Raw genomic sequence first — 19,787 nt, 5'->3', positions numbered from 1 at the left:
TAGCCGTGTCTGCTCCGTGCCGGTCCTCATGCCTGGGCCAGCTCTCTGGGCAGAAGGGCAAGCCACTGTCCTTCCTGTCATGCTGGGGCTGCCACGTCTGCAGCGCTGTCGAGGTGCTGCTGGGGTTTGTTACGGCGCTGGGGGGTGCGGGTCGGGGCTGCTGCTCGAGCGAAGCGGGTGGGGGTGATGCTCCCTCTGCAGCTCTGCGCTGCCTGTGGCCGGGGCCGTCGTTTTCCTCCTATCTTTGTGGCTCTTTGGCAGGGAGCCAGTGACCACGGAGGAAGCCGAAGATTACTTTGAGGTCATCAGCAACCCTATGGACTTCCAGACTATGCAGAGCAAGTGCTCTTGTGGCAATTACCGCTCGGTGCAGGAGTTCCTCTCCGACATGAAGCAGGTGTTCTCTAACGCCGAGCGCTACAACCAGAATGGGAGTCATGTACTGTCCTGCCTGGAGAAGACGGAACAGTGTTTGATTGACATGGTGCACAAACACCTGCCTGGCCACACGTACGCACGCAGGAAACGCAAGGAGCTCGCTGCCAGGTGCCAGGGACTGGAGGAGCAGGAAGGGGACACTGAGTCAGAGCCCCTTGAACATTCCCGGGGGCGAAAAAGGAAGAAATGAGGGATGGGGAGACGAGGGGGGAGAGCCAGAGCTGGAGCAGGCCTTCTGGTGCTGCCGGGCAGCAGGATGGGTTGTCTGGAGGGAGTTGGGAAGCAGCAGGCACTTCTCTATTAATCCCTTTGGCCCGTCCTAAGTTTTTAATTTTTCTGCAATTGCCTCATGTATTTGGTCATCCACGGAGTGAGCAGAGGTGACTTACTGCTTCCTGAAAAATCCACAAAGCTCTGAACGAGTCTGTCCTGCTAGGAGGGGAAGGTGGGGAGGGCGAGGGGGAGGCCTGGCTGGACCCTGGCTGGGCAGGGGAGCACGAAGCCTCTTCCAGCTCGGGGGTCGGCTGCCTTGGGATGAGCCGCGTTCTCCCCTGGGCCGGCGGCCAGCGCCGGAGCGCGGTGGGATCTCTGCCGTCTGCCATGTGAAACCAGCCCCGAGCTGGTGCTGGGAGGGATCGTGTTGCTTCGCGGAAGGACTGGGTGCGATCAGGCCAATGGGCTGCTAGTTCTTGTATGTATATATTTATATGGTGTTAATTTTGAGCCCCCCGACGAAGGGCTGCATAGGGCGAGCAAGCACTTACATGTATGGAGATAACGGCTTTCACCAGCATCCTAACACAATTGGCTTCGAGGTGCTCTTGCTTTCTCCCTCCCTCTCTTCTCGGGGAGCCGTCTCTGGAGGTTGTGTCCCCAAGAGGGTTCTTCCGAGCTCAGCTCTTCACACGTACACGGCAAAGAGGAGGCAGCTGGCTTCCCTGCTCACCTTGAACAGCACACGATCCTGTAGCCCTTTGGATGAACTGAGTGCCAGAAGCAGACTGGAGAGCGTGGTTTTCTGCACGCCCTGGAGGAAGCTCCGCGGCGAGGGGAGCGGCAGAAACATGTTCTGTGTAACTTGTTAAATTAATTTTCTAGTTAAAAGTGGCTTGTTTCTAGCTGTGATCTTGTACAAAGAACACCTGTAAGATACCGTTGTCTTGCTTTGGCACATGTACAGTTTATACGAAATCATGTTCGCTTTATATTTCCCCCCCCGTTAAAACTCATTTTCCTACCAGTAGCTGGAGTTACACTGGGGGACGTGTTGGGGGATCTCCCAATCCCCCTCTAGCCACGCTCTCACCAGGTTTTGTAGTCAGACCTTCCCTAGCTCACCTCCCTCGCAGCGAGGACCGTCCCGCACCAGCCTCCCATCCTGATCCTGCTGGGAGGCTGCTCGGGTCCTGCCGCCCGGGATACTGACGTTTCCCTAAGAAAAGGGTGTGTTTTTTTCCTTACCTCTCCCTCTCCTTCATGTGACAGGTTCTGATCGTACAAATCAGGGCTTGAACTTTTTATTACAGAAATCTTCAATTTGGAACAAACCAGCCGCAGGGCTGCTCTGTGCTGGTTCCGTAACAGAAAAGCAAAAGCAGCTGTTGCAGCTCCTGTGATTTGAGGAGAAAGAATCATCGATTACAAATTGCGGCCCAGTTTTGTGTATTTTTTAGGATTTTTTTTTTTTTACCAGGTATTCGTTTCAGTTCTGGATTGTGGATGGCTGCAGAGACTACGCAGGTTTCCAGCCACTTCCCTCTCCCCCTCTCCCCAGCCCCAGCTCCCTGCCCCACAGACTAGCACTGACGTTTGTATTTCGCACGTCCCCTTCGGAGGCTTCGTTTTGTCCTGTTCATAGAGAACATTTTCTGCAGGTCCTACACGGTGAAACCTTTGGAACTGTATGTTTTGTTTTTTTTTTAAAAAAATCAGTGTCATTTGGGAGGGAGGGGGTTTCTGCTAAGGGCTGTACTTGTAATAAATTGGAAACGTAAAAATAAACATTATGTACTTGTGTTTGTAAAAGTGCCTCGCAGCGAGTCCTTTGCCGGTGCCCTGTGTTGGTGTGGGACTGTCTGATGTCTTGCCTCTGCCTTCCCCAGAGCCCCCGTCAGCCGTGGTATCGCTGCCTTCGCAGGGAGAGCGGAGCCGCAGAGCGAGGGATGGAGGGACCAGGCAGCCCGGGTCAGGTCAGCTCAACTGCACAACTGTCCTCCAGGCCTCCTGCTCGGGTTTGGTGATACCAGCCCCAGGCTGTGCCTCGGTTCCCGCTGTCACAGCCGGGCTGTGCTGTGCCCTCTGCGGCAGGGCTGCTGTCACACGCCACCCGTCCTCCCAAGCTGTGCCAGGCAGGGGTCTTGAAGGCTCTCAGTGATGGAGAGATGCTGCTTTCCCCAGAGCAGCCTCACCCCCTCTCTGCAAGAGGTGGTTTGTCTTGCTGGGCCCATGGCAGGACCTGGCTCAATCAGAGTGAGACTCAAGCTGGGACGTTTCCAGGCCTCGGCGTGGAGACCTCACAGCAGCATCTGTGACGAGACCTTTTCGGAGACTCGCTTTTTATAGCAGCCCCTGCATGGCATTAGTGTCCTGCGCGGGGGCTATAAATAGCTGTCCCCCCGCCTGGCAGGGGGCTGGTGGGCAGCCGTGGCCCTGCTGGCACTGCGGGCTGGGGGGGGACAGTCACCGGCCGGGCTGCAGCTGCCATGTCACCAGGGCTGGCCTGTGACAAACCCCCATGGCGCACCTGCGTTGTGTGGAGCTCCAGCACGGCCCTAGGAGGAGGCCATGGGGGTGAGGAACCCTGAGCTTTGTCCCCTCCTTGGCTCCCTCATGGCCTAATCATCAATATTAACCAATTAATAGTCTGGGTAACTTGGGATTTTTAGCACGTTCCCAGAGCACAGCGATGGTCCTGCTGCTCCTCAAAACGTGGAGGAGGGACGATGTCCGCAGCCCAGTGAGTGCTGGAGGCACCAGGCTCAACTGCACGCTTAGCTGGACCAGGACCTGGGGGTGTCCCGAGCCCACTCTCAGCCCTACCAGCCACCCCTCCTGCTGGCACTGGGGACAGGCAGCCATGGCAGCCGTGCCCAAGCTGGGAGGGGGTGTCCCTGCGGGGCTGGGGCAGCACTGAGCCCCACTTGCCCCTTGCAGAGTGGCTTCTGCCACCGCCCCAACCCCGCTGGGGCCGGGCGTTTGGCTGCCTTTGGGGCTGCTCCAAGTAGGATGGCGAGGGGACGCAGGGATGAGCTCGGGGTGAGGGACACGGAGGAAGGCCGAGCCTCCCCAGCGCAGGGCTGTGACAAGGGGACAGCCAGTGTCCCTGGCCCAGAGCCCTTCACGGGGCAGCTCCGCTTCAGGGCAGGCTCTGTGTGTCCCCAGCAGGGCCAGCCATGCCCAGCGCTGCGGGGCTGGCTCCGGCGGGGCTGCCGGGGCCGATAGCGAGTGGTGGTCGGGCGCCGGCGGCCCCACGGCTGCCCGATAGCTGGGGCCCGGCGGAGCCGTTATCTGGGTGAGCGCGCCAGAGGCAGCCGGGGACTTGGCAAGGGCCGGGGTGCTCAAGGGCAGGCTGTCCCTGCGAGCGGGACACGTGCACGCCCCAGCGCCACCGCCCCAGCCCCATCGCCGTGCGAGCCAAAGGTGCACCGAGCGGCTCAGGGCTCAGCGCTGCGGGGCGGCCTCTCCGCAGCTCAGGCCTGGAGCGGGGGGGTCTGGCACACAGGCTGTACCCCCAGCATGGACTTTGGAGCCTGTCCTGCAGCCAATATTGACTCTCCTGCCCCAGGTCACGGCCCTTTTATCTGCCCAAACAAACCCTCCCGTGGCAGCTGGGGGGAGCCTGTGAAGCTGTGACCCCCCCCACCCAGCAATGGGGACCAGGCAGGGGTCCCTGCCCTGCCACCACCATCACCAGCCTGGGGAAGGGGGTGGGTGCCCACCGGCCCAGCCAGGGGCACGTCTGCCTCCCAGCACCCCAAATCAGGTGGGAGCAGGCGCTGAAAGGAGAGTCCCTCGCTGGCTTTTTGCTCCCTGGGCAAGAGGGACTGGAGCCCCAGAGACCCTCACTGGGGCCCAGCACTGCCCCAGCCTGCACGCTGGCTAATTAACGGGCAATTAGGTGATGGACAATGAGCATCACCAGGGCTGCCTGTGTCCCTGCCCACAGTCCCCTGCCCACCCTGGGGCCAGGGCAGAGCCCATCTCCCCCCATCCCGCACTGGGAACCCACCGCACACCCCCGGGGGCAGCCAGGCAAACCAGTCCCACGAACCCCCTGCCCAGACGAGCTGCCCCCCACTGAGGGGTCTGGGGGCAGGTGGGCAGCAGGCCCCACCGCTGAGCCCCGGGCAAAGCCACCCGGCCCGTGACGGTGGCACCCGCCATGTGCCCCAGCGAGGACGCCCCGGCTCCCCCCGCCAGCCCCGGCCTCACCAGCTGAGGCTTGAATTTCCCTCCGGACAATGGAGGAGGCGAGTAGGGGTTGTAACCGGAGCAGGGGATAAATAAAGCTGCCCAGAAGTTTCCATTACCCGCACCTCGAGCTTCTGCATGAGACATCAAAGCTCAGCCCTCTCCGCCCCAAGGTCCCGCGCACCCCTCCCAGCCCATCACCCCAGCTCCTGGCCTGCCATGCCCCGGGTGCCGCAGCACTGAGCCCCTCTCGCCTGGCACCGAGGCCCCAGCAGCACCGACACAAATCACCTCCAGAACGCGGAGTGGAAAAGATGATTCCCAGGCAAACCCTCCTCCCCGGCCGGGGGACACCAGACCCAGCCCCGGGGGGGAGCTGGACGCAGGGACCCCCCCGGTACCCCGCTCCCGCGGCGGCCGGCGGCACCCCGGCACCGACGCACCCGCCATGGGGACTGTGACCCCGACCCGCTGAGCTGGCGGGGCTCCTGTGGGGCTGCTCTTGACCCCCTCAAATTCCCCCACACAGCACCAGGCTCGGTTGAAATAACACATCCAGGGTTTATTGTTTTTTCCATTCCTCGCAGCTAATGATTAAAAAAATCTAAAATAAATTACAGAATTAAATAAACACGGACTGGATTATTCCCCTCCCTGTCCCGTCCCCGCCGCCCCCCCCCCCAAAGAAAGCGTTAGAAGAGTCACTGGATTTGGCAACAGCAACAACAACAAAACAACCTCTAGGAAAAAAAAGCAGCTACTTGTCAGGGTCGAGCGGTGCCGGGGGGCTCCCGCGGGCCTCGTCACCCCAAACCAGTGTGCGTCCCCCCTCCCGCCGCCGCTCCCTCGCCCCTTACCCGTGAGGGAGGGGGACAAACCCCCCCCAGCTCTAGACGTGCGTCGGGTTGTCCAGGTACGGGTCCGTCTTGGTCATGTGCAGCATGACCGTGGGGGCTTTGTAGTGGCAGTGCACCCCGCCGCAGCTCACCCCGCTGCAGGGCTTGCCCCGCGTCCTCACGCCCAGCTTTCTGTTGCACAAGCTCTGCCAGGTCTGCAGCGTCTTGGAGCTCCACACCCACACCCCGCTGGTGATGCCCACCACCAGCGACATGAAAATCTTTAGCATAAAGACGGCCACGGTGGGCACCGAGGCCTCCAAGGAGCAGTTGGCGGCGCGGCGGCCGGGGAGGTGCAAGCAGCCGCGTTCCAGGGCCCTGAGGTTCCAGTAATCCACGTTCAGGCGCTCGTAGAAGTAGCAGACGATGACGCAAGTGGCCGGGACGGTGTAGAGGATAGAGAAGACCCCGATCTTCACCATCAGCTTCTCCAGCTTCTCTGTGTTGGTGCCACCCGTTTTCATGATCTTCCGGATGTGGAAGAGGGCGACGAAGCCCGTGAGGATGAAGGAGGTGCCGATGACCAGGTAGCAGGAGAGGGGGATGAGGACGAAGCCGGTCAGGGCGCTGACGTCCATGCTCCCCACGTAGCACAGCCCCGTGAGCTCGTCCCCTGCCACCTTCCGCATCGTGAGGATGACGATGGTCTTCATGGCCGGGATGCCCCAGGCGGCCATGTGGAAGTAGCTGCTATGGGCCTCGATTGCCTCGTGTCCCCACTTCTTCCCTGCGGCCAGGAACCAGGTGAGGGTGAGGACAACCCACCAGAGCGAGCTGGCCATGCCAAAGTAGTAGAGGATGAGGAAGACGATGGTGCAGCCCGTGCTCTCCAGCCCCTCCTGGATGATGTAGAGCTCGCCATTCTCCCGGTCGCAGGCGATGTTCTCGGCCCCTGCCACCGAGCGGATGATGAAGGCCACGGAGTAGACGTTGTAGCACATGGAGAGGAAGATGATGGGCCTCTCGGGGTACTGGAAGCGGTGGGGGTCGAGCAGGAAGGTGAGGACGGTGAAGGCGGTGGAGACGAAGCAGAGGGTGGACCAGACAGCCATCCAGATGAAGGCAAAGTCCTTGTCCTCACGGGACCAGTAGACGTCCACCCTGGGGGAGCACCTGGGCGCGCAGGAGAGGCTCTTCTCCACGTACTGGAACTTCTCGGGGTTGTCGCAGGCCCCCAGCCCGTTGGGTCCCCGGCCCTCGGCGGTGCCCGGCGGCCAGGGCCGGGGGGCCACGGGCAGCATGCCCTGACCCTTGTGGGGTTCGGCGGCCGAGGCGTTCTCGGGGGCCTCCATGCAGAGCGCGTTGGGGTCGTTCTTGGTGGGCAGCTTGCCGCAGTCGAGCGACTCGGGCCAGCCGAAATTGAACTGCTCCATGATGGGGACGCAGTTGTGGCGGGCCTGCTCGCACATGGGGCGGCAGGCGGGGATGCTGGCGCTCACCTGGTCCGTGCACATGGGCGCGTAGAGGGAGCAGAGGAAGAAGCGCAGGTGGACGTGGCAGCCGTACTCCACCAGCGGGGCGAACTCGTGGAGCTTCAGGGCGGCCTCGCGCTGGCTCTCGTGGCCCAGCAGGTTGGGCATGCGGGTCAGGTTGTACCCGATGCCCCGGCACATGGGGATGTCCACGGGCTGGCACCGCGCCGCCCGCCCCCGCGGCCCCTCCAGCCCCCCCAGCTCCAGCCCGCGCCCGGCCGCCGCCAGCTGCCACAGCACCGACAGGGCCAGCCGCAGAGCCGCCATCGCCGGCCCCGGCCCCGGCCCGGCCCCGCCGCTACACCGCCGCCATGGCCCGGCCCCGCCGCCCCCGCGCCCCCGCCACGGCCGCTCGCTGCTGAGGCGGCGGCGGCGGCACCGCGCCGGGGCTGCTGCTGCTGCTCCCCGCGGCCCCGGCCCCGGCCCCCGCCGCCCCCCGCGCCATGCGGCGGCGGCCCCCGCCGAGCGCCCCGCGCCGCCCCCCGCGCCCGCCGAGCCCCGGCACCGCCGCGCTGCGCCCGCCGCCCGCACGGCCCCGCCCCGCCCGCGGGGACACGCCCAGGGGGCGGGGCAGGGGGACACGCCCCTCCGGGGGGAGGGACCCGCACCGGGACCCGCGGCCCCGGCGCCACCCGCCACCCCCCGGCGCGGGGACCCACGGGGAACCCCCCCCCCCGCACACACACACACGGGAAAACACGCACATGGGCGCACATGCTACGTGCACACGCGTGTGCACCCTCATACACACAAAGACACATGCACATGTGCACGCATGTATGTACACACACACACACACACGCACATGCACACACAAAGACACACGTGCACATGTGGACACGTATATACACACATACATGCACACACAACTCACACATGCACATGTAGACACATGTATGTACACATATACACACAAACACACATGCACACACACAGACACACATGCACGTGCATGCACGCATGCAGACGCATGCACACACACACACACACACACACACCCCCACCCCAGCCCAGCCACCCGCTGTGGCCCTGCACACCCGTGGGGCCAGCCGTGTGCACTGGCACACACGTGTGCACACCCCCTGGGCAAAGGAACACGCGTGGCCTCACCGCTGCCCCAAACCCCCCGGGGTGCTGCGGGGCCTGAACACGCTCCTGAGGGCACCTGCAGCGTGGTGGCACTTTGGGGGTGAGCGGCCGTGCCCCCCCGGGCCGTGGGGCACGCACGCGGGCTCGCTGACGCACCGTAACGACCAGGCTGGCACTGCCATGGCGGGTCGGGGCAGCCCCCTGGGACCCCCCTTCCCCGCAGGCCGGCGAGGTGACATCCCTCAGCTTGGGGACAGAAAGCGCCACTTTGATCCCGCTGCTGAGGACTGGGGAACCCCCATGGCCGCGGTGCCCGGAGCGGGAAGGGCTTTGGGGGCCGTGGTGGGACAGTGGGGACCGCTGGAGGTGGCTCAGCCCCAGCGCCCACGGCACGGCTGGGAGAGCCGTGTCCCTGCCCAGCACCCTCCATCCCTGCGTGTCACCCAGGGCAGGGGATGGCAATGCCACCCAGCACTAGTGCTGTGTGAGGCCAGGGCAGCTCCCAGGGGGTGACACAAGCCAGTGTGGTCGAGCTGGGGCTGCCAGCCCCTGAAATCATGTCCCACTTGCAGGGGGTACAGATCGCCCATGCTGGGGGCAAGGGGAGGCTGAGGGTGCCCGGCTGGAGGGTGCTCCAGCCAGCATTAAATCCACACTGTGGGTGGCAACAACCCCCCTGGGGACAGGCTTTGCTGCCCACGTCACCTTCACAGGATGCCACCAGCTGTCCCGGAGCTGCCGATCCCTCATTTGGCCCTGGGGTGCCCCGTGCCATCCCCAGCACCCATCTGTGACAGGGGGGGACCAGCAGCTCTGCCAGCCCGAGTGCAATTGGGGCAGGGTCCCCCGGGTGCCCGGCCGGGTGACCCAGCACCCTGTGTCTGTCCGTGCTGGCGGCGGGTGCGGGCACACGCTGGCGCCTGGGGGGGGTCCGGGTGCCACCCTGTTCCTGCCATTTGTTCAGTAAAGCCATAACACCCTGTCACCGCGGCCCCTCGTCGCCAGCCGCGCGCTGACACCCCGGCCCCGATATTGACCCGGCCCCGATCCGGCGCTGTGAGGAAATTCCGTGGGAGCCGCTTATCGGTCCCGGTAACGGGGCACGAGATAAGCTGGCGCCCGGGAATTTCCCTTCAGCACAGGGCGACTGGTCGCCCGGCTCCAGGGCCCTGGGAAAAGGGTTTATTTGGGGTTCTCTGGTGTTGGAGGGGGCTTTGTCCCCTTGGCCACCGGCTCAGGGGGGGGGTCTCAGAAGGCACCGTCCCCAGGTGGCACAGAGCAGCTTCAGGGCGCTTGGTGCCCTGGGTGAAGGTCACTCCCTTCCTCTAAGAAATGGGTGTTTAGGGGGGATTTTTGTGCTGCAGGGCACATCTGGGGGCAAGTTGTCATCTGTGGACGAGCTGGCAGCCACAGCGGTGTCTGGCGCGGCTGGGATGGAGGTGGCACCCACAGGGTGCCGCAACCTGGGTCCTGGGGGGGGTCCTCATCCCATCCACCCCTTCAGCCCCAGGATGTGGGTCCTGTGTGGGGTGAGGCATCCAAGGGTGGCACTGCCACCACTCCAGGGCACCCTAAAGCCCAGCTCCTGCCACCGAGGCGTCCCTTTAGGGAGACGTTTATAAGGAGAGCTTGGAAACACCCAGCTCTGGCTGCCCAGCGAGGGTCCTGGGTGGGCGGCAGCCCCATGGGCAGGGGCAGGATGGGACCCCAGGGTGCCAGCCCCCCCATGAGCGCCCTCGTGCCACCCAGGCTGCCAAGGGTTAATTGTGGGGGGGGGCTGCACAAGCGCACAAATAAATGCCTTTTAATTTAATTTTGCTTTAATATGTAAAACTGTTGCTCTTGGCAGGAGGCGCCGCAGCCCGGCCAAGAGCAACACGCGGCTTTTCAGAGTCAAGGGGCTCCTTTTAACGCAGGGGAGCGGCCACCCCTCACCTCCACCCTGCACCCTGGGGTGGCACCCTGGGGTCCTCTCCCCCCCCCCCCCCCCCCCAACCCCAACACCCTCCTCGGGGGCTCCATGGGGTGCCCAAGCCCTGCCCAAACCTCCCCGGGACCTGCAGTGGTGACAGCGAAGCACCCATGGGACCCATCCCAGAGCTTCATCCCACCCGCAGCGGTGGGTGGGGGGGTACCAGGGGGTGCCACCAGCACCCAAGCCCTCACCCTTTCATCGCACCCATCTGTACCTGCCGGGGAGCGACGTGCCCACCCACACCCGCACCCCTGGGGTACAGCGAGGTGGCCAGGGAGGGGACGGCAGGACGCTGGGATGGGGGCACACCACGGCCACGCACAGAAGCCGGGATGCGAAGCGGGTCTGGAAGCTTCGCAGCGCAAACAAGAGCCCCAGGTAGAGCAACGCAGCAGATTTACGGCCTTGGAAGTGGCCTTGGGCTGGGAATCCAACAGCAACAGCTGGAAGAAAAGGGGCTCACAGAGGCTGCCCAGAAACCCTGCCCGGAGCGGGGCTGTACGGCAGGAGCCCGGGAGCCTGCGGTTCCTGGCAGCAGCTTTGCCCCATTTCCTTTCTTCCCGTCAACAGGGTTTGCAAACCTGTGCGAGAGCCCCGGGAGGGGAGGGCGAAGGCGGGCAGGAAGGGCCGTGGGGGGAGAAAAATCCCCCCCGCTGCCACCCCGGGGGTAAGGGGAGGCTGCAGCAATGCCCTGCTTGCCTGGCCGTGGAGGGGTCCTCCCTGGGTCGCAGGGTTTGGGGGGATCCCCCTTGGTACCAGCGATGGGGACAGCCCTCGTGGGAGCTGGGGAGGGGGGGATGGAGGTGGGCAGGGGGCGATGGAGCAGGGCAGGGGGTGATAGAGGTGGGGAAGGGATAATAGGGCAGGGCAATAGGACCGAGGAGGGGGCAATAGGGCAGGGGAGGAGGCAATAGGGCAGGGGAGGGGGCAAAACGACAGGGGAGGGGACAATAGGGGAGGGGAGGGGACAACAGGGCAGGGGAAGGGGTAATAGGGCAGGGGATGGGGCAATAGGGCAGGGGATGCGGCAACAGGGCAGGGGATGCGGCAACAGGGCAAAGGAGGGAGAAACAGGGCAGGGGAGGAGGCAATAGGGCAGAAAAGGGGGCAACAGGGCAGGGGATGGGTAATAGGACCGAGGAGGGGGCAACAGGGCAGGGGAAGGGGTAATAGGGCAGGGGAGGGAAATCCCCAATAGCCAGGACAGGCCACGGGCTGTGCCCAGGGCCAAGCGGGGCTCCGTGGGACACCACCCGCTCTCCCGGGGGGATCCGGGGGATCGTTTTCCCTTCCCGAAGCATCTCTCAGGAATAGCCGGCGCGAAAGGCCGCGGCTTCGGTTTCAAAGGGCTGGCGAGGCCGGACGGGCTGGCGAGCAGGTGGAGGGGCCATCCCGGGAGCACCCCACGGGGCCGTGGGCTGGCACCCACCCAGCCGCCAGCGGGAGCGACCCTCAAACCCGAACCCTCAGGCACCAGGGTGACACCAGTGTCCCGGGGCAATGCTGAGCTCGCCGGTCACCTCCTGGCCTTGGGTCCCCTGCGTGTGTTCGCGGTGCCAACCCCAGCCCGGGGGTGCAAGGACACGGCGGCCAGGGCTCAGGGACACACGGGGTGACACGAGCTCCCCAGGGATGCTCGCTGCAACCCGGCCCCTCCGTCACCCCGGAGCCGTGGGCACCCTGCAGCCACTACAAACGGAGGTGACACGGAGGGACAGTCCTGCTGCGGCCAGCTCGCCTCCCTGGCCACAGCCACAGGGTCCCCTGGCCACGACACCCCCCGTCAACGCAGCGCTGACACGAAGAAGGCAGGACACACACGGCGCAGGGCATGTCCCCACCCCCCGGGAGCCCTGGGAGCCCGAGGGACCAGCACACGGATGGGGACCACGTGCAGCCGGGGGCCTCGGGGACAGGGCAGGAAGGCAGCGGGGTGCCCTGGGGGGGCCCCGGCTGGGAGTACGGTGGGGAGCTGGCTAGTAAAGGGACAAGAGGGGACATTGGGCAGTCCTCCATCACCCCCCCGTATTTTAGCTGGCAGCGCAGCCGGGAGCACACCAGGCTGCCTTCGGGGGGGCTGGGATGCGCGTCCCTGGCCATGGGGACCCCTCCCTGTCAAAGGGGAAGCTGGACTGAGCCACGTCCTGCTCTCAGCCACCTCGCTCACCCCTACAGACCCTTCTGGGGGGGTAAGACAGGACCCAGGTGAGCCTTGGAGCAGGCGTTCACTCTGAACCCTACTGACGGCAGCACCTGCAGTTTGCAGCAGGCGAAGGGCTGGAGCTCCCTCCCAGCTGGCTCAGCCCTGGGAAGAGCAGGTCATACAGACACCAGACCAGGCTGTGGGGCAACCGTCTGCCCCCCTGCTGACCTTCAGTGCCCACCCCGGAGTGCCCGAGGACGGGCAGAGGAGGTGCCCTGTGCTGGGAGCAGGCGCTGTGCTGCTCCCAGACGACATCCCGAGCCAGCACAGGAGCCCTTTCCTCCCCAGCCCCTCTTGCACCCCAAAGTGAAGCGTCTTTCCCATCCTGCGGTGCCGCCCGCTGCGGGCAGGTGGGTGTGGGCACCGGGTCCCGGCGCAGGCACCGACACACACGGCCCTTTCTTCGCCCCTCGGCGCTGGCAGGCGGGTCTGTGCTGCACAATGTGCCTCCTTGTTCGCCACGGCCCTGGGCCGGCTTGTGGGGAATGGCAGGGAATCGCCTCCGTTTCCTGCTGGAGTTTTATTACATTCACCGTATAAATAAATAAATACGATCCAGAGGAGAAGGGGAGAAGCACGGGGTGGCCTGGAGCCAGGCAGGACATGGGCTGGGGCTGAGCCCCGTGGCACCGGGGCTGGGAGCACCCCAGGAAGGTGCAGGGGGTCCCAGGATGCCCCACAGTGGCTGTGCCCCCTGGGATGACCATGCTCCCCAGGTCTGCTCCCTCGTGTCTCTCCAAGGAGCAGCTGAAATCCCAGCAAACACAACCCAGGGCCACTGCAAGTGCCTGGTCAGGGACTTGCCATGCCAGGCACGGACCCTGGCCACCAGCACTGTGTGCTGGATGGAAGAGAAACCTTCTCCCAGGCGATGTGGGAAGCGTGGGAGCACCCTCAAGCCCTGCCAGCGCTGCACGTGCTCATGGCCTGGCAGAAAGCTCCTCCATCCCCAGCCCCAAGGTGTGCGGACTCATCAGGGTGGCCCTTACACTCCTGAGTGATCAGCAAATGTCCCTCACCTGCCTGGCACCCACCTGCAGCCCCACACCCCACCTGCAAACGCTCCACTGGGAAATCCAGACCCAATCCCAGTGGGACTCCTGGGGGAGATGGGCTTCAGGCACGGGGAATCCAAATCAGTGAAGAATTAAACCCACGATGACCCAAGTGTGTTCCAGACAAGCGCGGTGACCTCCTCACCATCCCCTTGGACCAGCCAAGGACCACCCTGACCCCCCCATGGCCGCCTGGGCACCCTATCCCTCTGGGGCAGCATGGGTGGGTGCAGGCAGGCAGGGGTGTGCATCCCACTGGGGAAGGACTTTGCTACTGGAGTGGCACCAGCGTGACCTCCTTCTGGCTTAGAAACATCTTAACAGGCAACACATTGATGAAAATACTCAAGAACACAAAGTTCAACCAAAAAAAAAAGCAGGATGGGGCAGTGCCGCTTTAGGTCCATCATCATCATCATGGCATCAAGGGCTCAAGACGCCAACTTGGACTGGAAACCCTCAGGTATGTCAAACAAAAATACTATTTACCCTTCGCTTACTAATCCCGTTCTCCTCTGGGGGAAAAAAACACAAAGCTCCTGTATTTATTTAGCAGAACTCAGCACTTTTGGGTTGTGCCGATGGTGCCTAAATATAGCTCGTGAGAAACAAATAATCTTTCAGGGATTTCTGCTCGCTCCGTCTCTCCAACCACCTTTCTCTAAAGGTCAGGCGACCGCGGCGAAGGCTCTCGCCCCAGCTGCCAACCGCTGCCCTTTGGGCATGAGTCCCGAGCTACAAAAAGGTGCTTTTTTGAGGTGTCACCAAGTCTGTGAGGTGGGTCACCCACCCCCCTGGGCTCCTCCAGCAGTGCTGGGGTGGGCTGTGGGACGGCTCTGCTCTGTCCCCCTCCCCAGCCCCAGCCAGTCCCTCTCCTGCACCGACGTTCCGGGCATGTGCCGGGTCGCTGGAGGAGATGAGGAAGGGTGAAGGCTCAGCATTATTGGGGAGGTCAACAGCTGGAGGTGACATGTCAGATATGAGTGCCAGACCACGGTCCCAGCGCCCTGGGTGCTGCTGCATGTCCCCAAGCTGATGTGAAATGCTGACAGCGAAGGCAGGAGAGCTGCTGCCCAGCCGGGACCGCGGCTCCGCGGGAGGGAAGAGATGGAGACGGCTGCGGGGATGGGACAGGAGAGAAGGGGAAAGATCAAAAGGGTTAAAGACGGGGCGATCCCTCGCGCTGCTGGAAGGTGGGGGCAGGAGGAGTTCATCTAGGACTTTGCATCCTTTGCAGAGGATGAAAACTAAGCTGAGCCTCTTCCCCTGATGTTCAGCCCACGGGTTCCTGCCCTCTGCCTTGTCCTGGGGTACCCCCGAGTTATCTTTGTCCCCTTCTCCATCCCTAATCCTTTTGCCTTGTCCAATGAGCAAAGAGCCAAGGGCAGGGAGCTGGTGATGGCAGGCAGGGCAACGTGCCTCCAGGTAGGCAGCAGAGCCTGGCCCAAGACAACGCCACATCCCGTGGCACCGTCGTGGCTGCCCACGAGTCACGCTGGCAGCGCCGAGGGCAGGAGCCTGCTGCCATCTCGGATGGGTTCAAGCCACCCTGCACCCAGCTCAGGGCTCCCAGTAAAGCCACGTTTGCTGCAACCCCCCCAGGAGCAGCGACGAGGTGCCCAAGCGGGATTTGGGATGGTCCCAGTGGCACCAGGGCTGCCGCCCCGCTTGTCCCCGCCGAGATGCGTGGCAGGGAGCTGCAGCAAACCTGAGCCAGCGCTGTGCTCCTGGGCCTGGCAGGTCCCCCGGCACCCTGCCAGCACCCCCAGCCCGTGTGAGCCCCCCAGGGCTGCCAGGCTACCCCGTTGAGGCTGGGAAGGCAAGGCAGCACTCTGCCTGCGACGCTGCCCTGCCTCCCCCCAAACCCCCGTCCCTGATCCACCCTGGGAGGGAACGTTCCCCAAAGCCACAGGGGTTTGGCGTGGACCACGTCCATGTCCCCCCAGCACTGTCCGGCAGAGCACGGACTGTCCTGGCAGGCGTGTGACGTCCCCAACACCCTGGCAAAGCAAACCCTTCCCCGCCGGCCCCACTCGCCTCCCCCCCCGCCCTCTCTCCCCTCCTGGCCGCTGCATTTTCCACCCTCGCTGCAAACTCTCCAGCGCAGGAAAATGTGAGGCCATGGAAAACCAAGCTGGTCCCCGACAGCCGGGCTGCCTTCCTCCTCCTCAGCCCGCAGGTTGCCCAGCTCCCGCCATCTCCGGCATCTCACCCTGGCCAGGCTGCCCACTGCCCCCATGCCGCAGCTCACCCAGCCCCCGGCAGCACCCCAAGACCTGGTTTTGGGGCTCACTGAGGGATCATGGAGCAGCCGGAGCTCCAAGGGTGAGAGCACTCGGGAATGAATGCTTGACAAGCCTTTCAGTGAAGAAATTGTCCCTGATCTCCAATCTAAACCTCCCCTGGCACAACTTGAGGCCGTTTCCTCTCGTCCTGTCACTTGTTACCTGGGAGAAGAGACCAACCCCACCTCACTACACCCTCCTTTCAGGCAGTTGTAGAGAGCGAGAAGGTCTCCCCTCAGCCTCCTTTTCTCCAGGCTAAACACCCCCAGGTCCCTCAGCCGCTCCTCATCACACTTGTGCTCCAGACCCTTCACCACCTTCGTTGCCCTTCTCTGGACTCACTCCAGCACTTCAAGGTCTGTCTTGTCGTGAGGGGCCCAAAACTGCACCCAGGATTCGAGGTGCGGCCTCACCAGTGCTGAGCGCAGGGGGACGATCCCTGCCCTAGTCCTGCTGGCCACATTAGTGCTGATACAAGCCAGGATGCTGGTGGCCTTCTTGGCCACCTGGGCACACTGCTGGCAGCACCAGCCTGACCCAGCCACAGGATCTCCACAGGATCTCCCCAGCCAGGCCAGGCTGAGGACATCCCAGCGAGGGCACCAGGGGCTGCAGCCATGCAAAACCACCCACATGTGTCCAACACCCAACAAAAGAGCTTTGCCTGGGCTGTGGGTGCCCTTTGAGCAGCTCGGGCAAGAGGGAAGCAGAGCTGTTTCCCCAGCAGTGTGAAGGCTGAGCCAGGCTGGATGCTCTGTGTGATGCCACCCCCAGAAGCAGCTCTCTGCTCCCGCTACTGCAGCTCACGGGGGTTTTCCCAAACCTGAAGACAAAACCTTCCGGATTTTGCAAAGCCCAGAAGAGCGGCGGCACAGTGAGATGATGACCCAGTGCTCCAAAACCCACCTAACAGAGAACAAGCTCCCAAAACCTCGCAGATGCTGGAAACACCTTCGCCACCGAACGCAGGCACAGCGCCCGCGGGGTTCCCTGTGCCGAGCCCCGACTCCAGTTTGTGTCTGGAAACACCAGCCCGGGGTGCCAGGAGCCCCCGGGGAGCCTCTGCTCTGCGGCAGGGGGGAACCCCCTTAGTGATCCCACTGCAAGGGGAGGGGGGGGAGGCGAGCATACCCCCAACTGCCCCGTAAGCAACGGCCGCCTCCTCCATCACCCGCCGCCGCTCGTGCCGGGCACTACTACAGCCAGCACGCTGGGGAAGAAAGGAATTTCTGTGTAAATCCCATTTACCGTCGGGTTTCTCACTTCCCCTCCGGCAGACAATCCCGGCCCTCAGCGCAGCGCTGCATGAAGGGGCTGTTTAATATATTTTTGGAAGAAGTGGTGGGGGGGGAAAAACCCTGCCTCTCTGAAAAGAGCCTCTTTCAGCTAATAATGAAGTGAATATTATATTAAGAGTGAAAACATATTCAGGGTAACTTACAGAGGGAGACAGAAACCCTTTTCATAACACCCTGGCCACAAACACAACTGCCAATTAAACTGGCTTCGTTCGCCGGCCCGTGCCAACACAAACAAGGGGCAGGGGAGCGGAGCACGCGGGAGCTGGTGCCCGCGTGGGCTCGGCCGTGGCTGGCGGCACCGAGGGGTCTCTGCTCCGTTGCCTTTCAGAGCCAGCTGTCGCAATAAAAAGGCACGAGTCCCCTGTCCCAGGCTGTGCCTGCGCGGGGGCACGGGATGCCTGGGGGAGGCAAGGGGCTCCAGCACCACAGGGGTCCTCGGTCCCTGCCCGCAGTGACCGGTCCTGCCTCTCCTCTGGTCTGCACCAGGGCACTGCCACCAGCAGAGGTGACACTGTGGGTGGCAGGAGCCCCCAAGCACCCGGCCCAAGGGACCAGCAGGATTGCTCCTGGCTGCAGTGGGTGGTGCTGAGCTGACAGGACCAGCTCAGGCTCGGCTCCCCCACGCATCGCACGAGGGTTTAGAGGGGTGGAAGCTGCATCTCACACCCCAACACCCTGTGCTGGGGGGAGGAGACCTGTGACCAGCCCGCAGGGCTGAGCCCAGACCGTAACAGGAGGTGCCAAAGCCTGGAGCACCTTCCAGCATCCCCGTCCCCACAGAGGGGTTCCCGTGTGCCCTGGATGCCTCACCCCATCTTTAGCTCTGCCATCCTGCGTGTTTTGGTTACCTGCCATCGATCTCAGCCTACCCTCGCCCCCTGACAGAGCACAGCCCACAACAGGGTTGGATTCAAGGATATTCAAGGTCCTTTCCAACCAAAACGATTCTATGATGGGGACATCAACACCCATCGGTGCTCTCCAGGGTTCCTGCATCAGCTGCCAGCGGAGGGGACAGGCATCAAGTGGGATCTTGTTGCCCTTGTCATGTCCTTGGGGGCTCGCTGGCATGGAGAAGGGCTACAAGCAGAAGCATCAAGAAATATCTGAGCCATGGGTGACACAGAGGAGCACCCACAGGTGACACACAGGGGTTGTGATTGATACTTCACATAGGCTTTATCTTTGTCTTGCAGCCCAAGGAGCTGAACCAAGGGGTTGAGGGCACGCAGCATCTCAGGGTTTGGTTAAACACCCACGCCAGGAAAACATCGGGTGATATCAGATAATATTTTAATTAAGCAAACGCTTGGCAAAGCTTGGGAGCTGCAAGTTGACATTTGATAAACAAACTGGAAATACAAGACCACTTCTGAGCTGTAACCAACCTTTGGAACAGTTTCTCCAGGGAACGCGCTGAAGATGTTTGTCAAAACATTTAAAGGGGTGGGAGGGAAGAGGCTTTTTGGCCAAAACCAAAAATTCCAGTAGCAAACTTCTCAAAGGCCTGCGTTTGCTGATTAACAATCAAAGTGTGGTTCTCTGTAGAGATTTTTGTCTGTTTTGCTCAAGGACTTGTTATTTCTGTTTTAATGCCAAGTGAAGATCCAAACACACCTTTGATATTGCCCAGAGGCTGAAATAAGGAATAATAAAGGAAGAAATACAAAGAAAAAAAATCAGGAAAGTAATTTTTGGCCATTATTTGGTAAAGAAAAATGGGAAAACACACTTGGGCAAAGTAGTTAACCTTGTGAAATCTCTCACAGAGCAGTAAACTGGCCATCAACCTGGAGCCAGGCTCTAGGTCAAACACAAACCACGGGCCTGGGCTGGGCTCAGGGATGGGTGGCTGTGGTTCCTGCAGTGTGCTCCGTGGGCAGCAGGCAGCTGAGGATGGGAGCCGACCTTCCAGAGCCCCACAAATCTCCTCACCGTGCCGCAGCGAGCCACCCCACCGACACGTATTTCTACATTTCATACTCAGCAGGCGCACAGAGTTCTCCACTGTAGGGAAGAGGCATCAGCTTCCGACCAAAGGAAGGTATCGGAGCAATTTGTACAGAAAAAAAGACCAACATCCCCATTTAAAGCCCACCAGCAACGAACCCCTGACCCACTTGCCTTGGGCAAAGCATTACGAGGGCGGCATTGCCATCTAGTGTCAGCCCAGGAACAGGGAGTCGGCAAATCCACCTCCCCCGAGCGCCAGCCCAAGGGGGACGGGTGGGGGGACAGCTTAAACACCCTCCTGGAAAAGAGCAGCGCCAAGCAGAGGGGACAAGGCTGCTGTGGCAGGAGGACAGGCTGGGAAGCCCTGGCTGCAATGGCTGGGGAAGCCCAAACCCAAGAAGGGGCCGTTGGACAAGCGAGAGCCCAGGCTCATGATCTTTCCATCGTGATTTGAGTCGCCGGCCCAGCTCAGTTAAAAGTCTCACTGACAACTTCCCACAAACACTGGCTTTTCAGGTGTGTATTATCGCTGCACGCTGTTCATCAGGACAAAGCATCGCTGCGTATGATTAAGAGAATTAGTATCACATCAGTCCCTTTCTGATCATCAGGAAGGCTCCTGGAGTCTTCTGGAAAAAAGCAGATCTGGGAAAAAAAATTATCACTGGATTGTTCTTAGGGGACAGATGACAAAACCCAAACCCTGCACT

At 62.3% G+C, this 19,787-nt stretch overlaps 2 protein-coding genes across 2 annotated transcripts in view; one reads left to right on the top strand and one right to left on the bottom strand.

Annotated features, from left to right (window-relative positions):
• BAZ1B (bromodomain adjacent to zinc finger domain 1B) overlaps window positions 1-2,435 on the top strand; it is a 42,416-nt gene extending 39,981 nt beyond the window's left edge. Inside the window, exon 19 of the mRNA XM_068415395.1 lies at window positions 262-2,435. Coding sequence (XP_068271496.1) covers window positions 262-628 — 367 coding nt within the window. The 3' untranslated portion in view covers window positions 629-2,435. The remainder of the gene's footprint in view (window positions 1-261) is intronic.
• A 2,954-nt stretch (window positions 2,436-5,389) lies between these two features.
• On the bottom strand, window positions 5,390-7,529 carry FZD9 (frizzled class receptor 9). The gene has a single exon (XM_068415710.1). The coding sequence runs from the start codon at window positions 7,481-7,483 to the stop codon at window positions 5,738-5,740; it is 1,746 nt and encodes a 581-aa protein (XP_068271811.1). The 5' UTR covers window positions 7,484-7,529; the 3' UTR covers window positions 5,390-5,737.
• Window positions 7,530-19,787: the final 12,258 nt, after the last annotated feature.

This window comes from Nyctibius grandis, chromosome 18 (assembly GCF_013368605.1).
Source record: "Nyctibius grandis isolate bNycGra1 chromosome 18, bNycGra1.pri, whole genome shotgun sequence".
Classification (NCBI taxonomy): Eukaryota; Metazoa; Chordata; class Aves; order Nyctibiiformes; family Nyctibiidae; genus Nyctibius; species Nyctibius grandis.
Note: the sequence above shows the minus strand (reverse complement) of the source record. Positions and strands in the feature narration are given on the sequence as shown.